The sequence below is a fragment of the Drosophila tropicalis genome, unplaced genomic scaffold (genome assembly GCF_018151085.1).
Source record: "Drosophila tropicalis isolate 14030-0801.00 unplaced genomic scaffold, ASM1815108v1 contig_867, whole genome shotgun sequence".
Taxonomy (NCBI): domain Eukaryota; kingdom Metazoa; phylum Arthropoda; class Insecta; order Diptera; family Drosophilidae; genus Drosophila; species Drosophila tropicalis.
This window is the reverse complement of record NW_027173362.1, coordinates 3136511-3145393: the sequence shown is the minus strand read 5'-3', so window position 1 is coordinate 3145393 and position 8883 is coordinate 3136511. Positions and strand designations below refer to the sequence as shown.

General features: G+C 39.8%; 1 protein-coding gene across 1 annotated transcript; it reads right to left on the bottom strand.

The window, feature by feature from the left end:
* Positions 1-762: 762 nt before the first annotated feature.
* On the bottom strand, positions 763-2169 carry LOC137583543 (RNA polymerase-associated protein RTF1 homolog). Its single transcript, XM_068298613.1, has one exon. It carries the CDS (start codon positions 1916-1918, stop codon positions 821-823), a length of 1098 nt encoding a protein of 365 aa, XP_068154714.1. The 5' UTR covers positions 1919-2169; the 3' UTR covers positions 763-820.
* Between the last annotated feature and the right edge of the window lie 6714 nt (positions 2170-8883).

The following is an 8883-nucleotide window of genomic DNA, read 5'->3' as shown; positions in this document are numbered from 1 at the left end:
TTGACTTGGGTTGACTGTCCTGTAATGGTCTGATGTTTTAAGCCATAGATCCCTATTGCTACAAATTAAACTATTAAATTATAGAGCACATGCAAAAAATCTGGCCTCCTCTCGTTTCCGACTTCGAATAATTTTGTCGGAAATGAATTTAAAATCTGTCCTCGCTTTCGATTTCGAACGAAATTACTTGGATTCAAATCTTTTGCCTTATGGCCAGTAGAATGAAAAATACCTATAAAATATTTTTCTATTATTCTTCAATAGTTTGAGAACAACATGAGACATAAGTAAATAAATTAGCTTCATTCATTAATTAACAAGAATACTTGAAATACAAGAAATACTTAATACTTAAAAAAACCATCAAAAATTGGAATTGACTTGTTTGGCAATGCCTTTTTTGTAATTGTTTATGGTTGCCAAACAAAACGAATAGTAAAATTCAAGTAAAAATTTATTTCATATATTAAGACTAGAATAAAATTAGCTCGAAAACCATTTATAAATGAAGCCTGAATTATTTTTGACAAAATTCGCACTTAAAAACAATTTTACTTAATTAATTACAAAACTCGACAACTCTACAAACTGACAATGCACTTGGAATCGAGAACGGTAAGCAGAAATATGTTGGCTTCAGATGATTTTTCTTTATTTAGGCCATCAACCAATATCTGTTTGATATAGAATAAACCAAGGATTAAGCATTTCAAAGGTTTTTTAATTATTGTTTGTACTTTTTTTATTTTGTTTTTTATTTAAATAAAATCAACATATTGAATTTTGAGGAACTATGTTTTTTGTTAGTGATTTTTGTGGATTAGTCGCTCTTTTTCAAGTTCCTGACGCGTTGATTTAGACTGGCCAAACGGAGACGAGTAAGTGATTGCTGGGCCTCAAGCTCTTCATTAATGGCTTCTATTTCAATTTCCGGCTCCTCTGGTTGTTGGAACTGGCTGCTTTCCGATTGTGACATGTTCATCGAGGATGACTTTGACGAGAGCGATGCGAGCAGACTTGCCTCTCCTATTGATGTTTCAGTGGATCCCATTGCCATTGGCGATGGCTTTGTCAATTGGGGACGCTGCAATTGCCACGGATAAACGCCACCGTGACGTTCCAACAAATCGCCACGATTTGGCATGCGTATGGGCAGAGTCCATGCCTGTTGTATCATTGCAATGGATTTCGCTTCACTGTTCAGGGCATTATAGAGTTCAATCTTTTTGCGTGCTATCGTCTCGGTGGTTGGCGGCTCAATTGCCTGATTGATGCAATTATCGCGCCACAGTTCAAATTCCCTGCGAGTGAATGGCATATTTGATATCTCGGTGAGCTCATGCTGTTTGATGACGTCGTCATAGCGTAAACGCAATGCCATATTGGTGGGAAGACTGCCTCTCCTGTTGCCTTTACCACCAGCTTCAACAGGTCCGTCCACATAGTAGCCCTCACTCAGTTCCACAGCAGCGAGAACTTCAGCAATGCGATAGTCGGGCATTTCGGCCGTCGCTTCCCCATTTATATGGACACGTACGAAACAATTGCTTACCGCCTGCTCGAAGGCCGGACGCAAGAGCAACTGCTCCAGGCGATGGCGCGATAGACGCAATTGCTCTAACTGCTCCAGAGTGCGCACTGGCCTTGCCGGTGGAGGTGAACGCTCGTGTCCGATTGCCCAGGTTTCAGTGTCGTCATCAATGCGCAGCGGGGAGGAGCGCAGGCGTCGCAGTTCGCTGACAATTTCTGACGTCGGACGTCGCCGAGGTCGCACAAGTGGCATGGCATCAGCATTTTGACTACGCAAGGAGGGCGGTAATATCAGTGGATATATAAATTTGGGCATGTCATCGGTGGTTTCCGACTTCTGTCTGGATTTCGTTCCGCTTGCCTGCGATTTGGCCTTGGTTTTGTCCATTTTCTTGGCGCGTACTTTTCTGCACTGAACTTTTCTTTTTTTTAATTTTTAGTTTGGATCACTGACAACTTTTTTGGTAAGGTTATTAGTTTGCCATTTCCTTTACCACTCTTGAAAAGCGGCCAAATTTGAGGCGAGGACAATTAAATGAGTATGTCGCCTGCCTGATAATAGTTACTTTTATTTGGCTCTACTCTAGCTATTATATTTGTTGGGTTATGATGGGCTAATAGAAATTTACGATACATAAATATAATGTGATATTCATATGCAGTACAAATCATGGCAAACTATGCTAACGAAAAGGCCTTCTAAATAAAAATACGGGTTTTCTTTATGCTTAAATTGTGACATATTTTTAAGGGCCAATACAAGAATAAAAGAAATTGTTTTTCCTCTAAATCTAATCAGAAATGTTATCAACACATAGGTAGATCTAAAGATGTAAAAAGCGTAACTTTGTCCCCTAAAGTATGCTAGAAGCAATTCAAGCAGTCCCATTGCCTATATTAAGGGGCAACGGTTCCTTCATTTTACACCCATAACTCTGTTTATGTTCCAACCCCATAAAATATATACATATAGGTATACATTCCGAGACGAATCGATATACATAGTCACACTTTAAAAGATAGAAAAGAAAAAAGGGTATATTAACTTCGTCGTTGCTTAATTCTTTGTTTTTTTATCCTTATTCAACCCACATTTTTCATTCATATTTAGGTATATATTTCTATAAACAACAGGGTATTAATTTTGGTCGAATAACTTACTTAACTTGTTTGGGGTGGAGGGAACTTTATTTTGGCATCTGGTTTTCTCTATTTGGATGCATTTTACGACTGCTCTTGTGCACCTCGCCTATACACTCACACACACACACACACACACACACACACACACACACACACACACACACACACACACACACACACACACACACACACACACACACACACACACCATAAATGCCAGCCAACTATTAAATTTATATTAATTTCGCAATTTTTCGTAACTTCCTCTCTAGTGGCCACCCGCTCTGCCTCCTGTTGGCTCACTTTGTCCCTCAGAGCCATTTGGCAAAAGATTTATTATACAATTGCTTTAATTACAGTTGCAGCTAATTGTATGCGGACAGACACAGGGGCAGATGCTACTATTTGATGCTGGCAAAGAGCCCAAGCCCATGCCCAAAGCCCAAGCACCTCAAACTCATGTCCCAGGAGCAAAGAACTCTGCCTGAAACTGAAGCCGTAGAAGAAGCAATGCAAAATCTTTGCATGCTTTGTATGTGAGTCTGCATAAATAACTTGGATGTTGCGATATTACTGAGATGCCGTATATACTCCTGATGCCAGCCATGCCCTCCTTGGACCAAATGGAGATGAGAATGGCCAATGGGTTCGGGTTTGAGCGTGGATGTGGATATGCTGATGCCGATGCTGTTGCTATTGCTGGTGCTGGTGCTGGTGCTGATGGGGATGTGATGAGATGAGATGAGCTTTTGTGGTATTGAGTATGCTGCTCACGCACAAAATGCTCTTTCACCTACTCCTTTTTCCTTTTCATCCACACTTAAGGGCAAACTCGTTTATGCAAGCTCAGTCATCAACATCGTCATCATCATCCTCATCCTCATCATCATCATCGTCATGGCATTTTCTTCTTCGTCGTTAAGCCATCGTTGCTCATCAATAAGCTGACCATCTGAAATGCCCTTCTTCGATTTTCATTTTGCTTTTTGAAGGTGTCTGAGACAAAAGAAATTAAAGTCAAGGCTAAAGCTGAATACCAATTAAAGCATTTCAATCTAAAATCGAATCACTTGGCCCCATAGAAAGGAGGATGTATCTGCAAGACAGATAGCTGGACTCCATAGTTTGCTAAACCCAAGTTCAAGTCTGGCATAGTAATTCTGCCTTCGCTTATCTTACATGTGACTCATTACCCAATAGCTTTTATTATTCAAAATCTGGCAATTTTCATATGATAAATGGATTTTCAGGAATCCAGCAAAGAGCAACAACTTATAACTTAACCCGAAACCTAGTAGCAAAGTTGTCTGATGTGGTCCAATGATAGAAAGTTGTTCAAAATTCGTTTCAGCAAGAAAATTCATCAGTTTAAACAGCTCAAGGATAAAAATATTAGCTTAATGGAAAAGCCTCCCTATTCTTCTTTTTTTGATAATGTCTGGATATGTATTACAAGATATGGAAGTGCATAAGTCTGGGAGACTCTTCAAAGTCAGAATTAAAATATGTTTGTCTTTATTTAGTTTGGTAGAAAGATGTCGATTTATAAACAAATGTTGTCCTTATTCAATGCCAAAGCAGTGTATATTTGTAGGTACATATTAACTTAACTTAATCGTCGATTGTATTCGAAATTGATTGAAAAATCATCAATGAAACACTTTGTTTACATAAATAAACTGTCAAGTGAGTAAGTCAAGGACTTCTTGTCTTATCTTGACTCTTTCTAGCTATCGAGATAGAGATACATATAGAGCAAGAAGGAAACAACGAAAGAACGAAAGGGAACAGGAAGAAGGGACTGGACAAAATGCAACTTTGTTGGTTGCGTGCCGCAGCTATTAGCTTTTGTCCGTCTACAAATTGCCGCTTTGATGCGGTCGTTGAAGCAAAAGTAACCAAGGAGATAAAACTTTGCGAGTTGTCCACCGCAAATTAAAGTGCACAAATGGTGAAGTTTTCTGCTGAAATATTTGCGAGTCTGGAGACAGGATAGGTACACGAGCACACAAGACACAGACGAGGTCTGTTCAATAAATAAACTAATCCTTTGAAATGCGTTTGAAATTTTAGTTAAAGTAAGTGGAATAAACTGCCCAATCGACTCCAAGCAATATCCTTCTAAATTATAACGCAAATTCAGAGTGCTAAGCAAAATCGAAAAAAAAAAACGTTACTAGAGAAGTTATTATTGAGCCACCCTCGTTTACATATATAGAGTAAGCGAAGGTTGGTTAGAAAAATAGCTGTTTCCCAATAACAAAATGAACCAGGATTCTGTGCGGTTTTCCCCATCCACTAACATCACCAGCATCACCAACTTACCTCTTGCTTTCCCCTTCCCTGGGGTAAAAATTGCAGTCGCCTGCATTGAAGTTGAGGGGCCAACATTCTTAAGAAGCCGCCAAAGAAACTGAGGCTGAGAAACTGACACAGGACGCAGGAGCAGAAGGCAAACGAAAAGATTAAAGGTTCTACAAGGTTCTTGGGGCTTGGCTTGAGAAAATGTGCGGTTTTTGCGGTTTACTTGAGAAATCTAATTAAATGAATAGGAAAATGCTAAACTGGGCAAAAAGCCCAAGACCAAACCCATGCACAGGCCCACATCTTCAAGTAAAGGTGGCTACAAATGGTTTGGGTGATGTGTCCAGATGGGGCTCGCTACTCGCCGATACCATCAAGATGGTAAGTTCAGAAAATTTGCCTCACAACACATTTGCAGCAATGTCCTGCTGCAGCTTGTTGCATGCAACAACTTATTGTTATTAATAAGTTTTCGGTCCAAAAGTTTTGAAACACTTGCAAAATTTTTTCAGTGCCTATAAGCGGTTAATAAGTTTTACAATTCTAATAATCTTAACATACAACACACTTATAATTCGATCATTTCATTGGTGAATCCAGGGGAGTGTTTTGGGCGGTCTAAACATCCCTAAAAGATCGATATTTCTTGGGCGTCGAAAATGAATGAAAATATCTTCTAAGTCACTCCATGGATAATTGATTAGTTTCTCATATCATATATGATTTGGTTTACAGATTGTTATTTTCTACTTTAAGTTAAAAATACCTTAAGTTATATTGTGTTCCCTTTATGGAAGTATTTTAAGAATTTCTCTGGCTAAAGTTAAATTAAATTAATGTTAAAAAAAAATGTTGGTATCTAAATCTTTTCATTTTCATCCATTTTGGTTCGTTTGCCCTGCTAATGAATTTGTTTATGCCAAACGGCAAGTCCTTAACCCATTTTACTTGTTGTTCTTGTCCTTCTCCTTCTGACCAATTTATAGTAGGACTTCATGCCAATCTTCAATCTCTTCGAATGCAATAAACGCAAAAGCAAGCGGCATATTTTTCTATTAAAGCGCAGCGCATCAACCAAATGCTCAACTGTGCGATAAGATAGACAAACAGTCAGACAGACAGACAGACAGAGAGACGGACAGAGAAACCGACAGTTAGACAGTCAAGTCGGAATCGGTCCGAAGAGTTGGAGTAGTCAAGTTTGGATTTAGAGTTTCATCCGGTTTGCCAGCTCTGCCAGTTGCCAGCAACGCTTACAGCACGCGCGCGTCTCATAAAAACGTATCAAAACATCCGCTGGGAGTCATAAAAATTTTGCACTTTGCCCCTTCGTTCATGTTGCTGTTGCTTTTCTATAGTCGTCGCACAGTGGTACCTTTGGCTGATATATGTATCATAATCTTCATTTTATTATATAGTTCTCTTTATAGTTCATTTCCCAAAGATTTTACAATCTGAGTCATTGACCAGATTAGCCATAGATAAATATGGGATAAGGGATTAAAATTTGATTTTAGCCATTCGTTTTCGGTAATCGTACCACTGTGCAATGTCTCATTCTGGCCATGGTTGTAGCGCTAACTTTTCGCCTATATATAGATGGGTGTGTGTGTGTGTGTGACAAGGAGGCGTATGTGTAATCTAATAAAATGCTCTGTTTATGTGGCAACAGGCTCTATCTACAGGCTCAAGACTTGCCACACAGTTGCTTTACTTGCTTGCCTGTGTGCCCAGCTAGTTAGCAGCAACTAGTTAGTTAGCTTGGGCAAGTGACTTTCACGATTTGCGCAACAGTTGACCTGCTTTATGAGGTCATTCTCCACCACGCCCACGCCATCTACTGAAAGTGATGAGTAACATTCAAGTTAAATGCAAGAAATGCCTAAAAACAAAACTTAATATACCAGAGTCATCACAAACAAAAGGGAATGAGAGATACAAAGAGAGAGAGAGAGAGAGTGGGGCTATCATCGTAAGATAAAAATGTGGACATAACCCTACCTAAGTCAAGAACTAAGATAAGTGCACTTACAGCCCTAAAAAGCCTCATCTCAGTATCGGTTTCAGTTTTTGTCTTCAGTCTCTTCAATCTCTTGTTCTAACAGAAATCCCTTAATTGTCCTAATCCTAGCATAAGCCCAGTTGCCGTCATCGACCCCTCTCTGACTTGATCCTCGGATCTCCCTCTCTTCTGTCACTTTTTCTCTTTGTCTCCCAGCTGGGCTCGTCTTATTCAAGTTGGTGAACTAACTAACTAACTATGTGACCCAAGAACCCATAACACATTCCTCGCTTTAAAACTTCGACGGCAGCATCCCTCCCACCCAGCCATCCATCGACCGTCCCGAGCCAAACTCCTTTCTAGAAGCCACCATGGCGTATACTTTTTGGGCATGGCAAATGGCAGCGCTGATTTACTTAGCAATTACAGCCAGCTGAGTGGCTGCTTGACGAACGAGTTAAGGGGCCAAAACGGGAATGATGTAGAGGGAGGAAGCTGTGTGAATGTAAATGTGTGTGGGTGTACAATGCAATGAACTAGAAAGCTGTCTGATTAGCGTAGAGAGCTAGGAAAAGTTTTTCTTCACATACACACACACACAGACACTCACATACACAGATTTATTGGGCTCGCTGTCCGCGTCAATAATTTGCATGAGACTTAAACATGGGTTAAGTCAACCTCGGATCGTGACCCCCGGCAACACTCCTAACCTATCCAAATCCTCTTTTTTCAAGTGTCAATGGCCGCTTTACCTGTGGGTGGGCATTTGTTTGTCCCGCTTGGTATGCGTGTGTGTGTGTGTGTGTGTGGGGGAGTGAGAGTTAAGTTGAGTAAGAGAGAGAGTGTAAAAGCGTGTTAGGCGAAAAACTTTCTACGTTTTTGCTCGAGTTACTTCTTTACACTTTTTTTTTGCGCTGTTGCTGCAAGTTGCTCGGTAAAGGGCAGCGCGGGTGTGAATGTCATACACACACACACACACACTTTGAAAACAACAAAAGCTTCGACGTCGACAGAGTGACAATAAATTGTTAAGTGTAAAAAAGTTTATAGCATTTGAGTGAGTAAATGATGGCAACCGACTGGGGATAACCATCCGCTGCTCTTCCTTTACGCCCTTCGCACGTCTCGCCATCATGTCTTTCTCTCTCTCTCTCTCTTTCTTTCTCGCTCTCTTGCTATTTCCCACTTAGCAAAAGTTCAAGACGGATTTAGTGTTAGGTGCCTCTTGGGTACTTGAAGCGAAAAGCAAAGCGACAGCACGCACACAGAAATTTTCTTGCAACCAACAACCAAACCAGATTCGAGCTGAGGCCCACCAAGAAGCCCTAAAAATGTTCTGAGTGAAATACAACTCAGAGTTGCGTATCTATCGAAGAGTGAATATTGCAGACAAAGGCAATGTCTTAAATAGAAACTATCAGCCAGTTGGCTAACTACAGTGAAAGACCAATAAAACTGACACCGATAGTTTTGAGCCAATTCGAATGCCTGGAGTTATTATAAGCAAGTTACAGTTAGAATGCTTGAAAAAGTAAAGTATTAACCTGGTCTAAATAACCAAGAGTTAACCCAGAGTTAAAGTGTTAAGTGATTCATTATTATCCTTAAAGTTTGAGATGAAATTCTGTTACTTAGAGCTTTTAAAAAAAAGAGAGTTGTTGTCAAACTGTTGTACAAAGCAAAAACTAATCTATGCTTGGCCCAAAGTTTGAGTCGAAAGTAAGTCCAGATAGCTTAATACTTTTCATGAGACAAGAATAAGTGGTCTAATTGAGCCCTTATGAAAAAGGTTAACTACTAGATAGCCCATAGTTAGAAGTGAAGTTATTGAATGAATCAGTTAGAAAAAGGAGCATTGAATGATGTGTAGAGTATTTCTTAGTTTTAGCTTTATAACTGAG

Excerpts from the sequence above, each read along its gene's own strand:
- LOC137583543 (XM_068298613.1), bottom strand. The coding sequence starts at position 1,918 with ATGGACAAAACCAAGGCCAAATCGCAGGCAAGCGGAACGAAATCCAGA.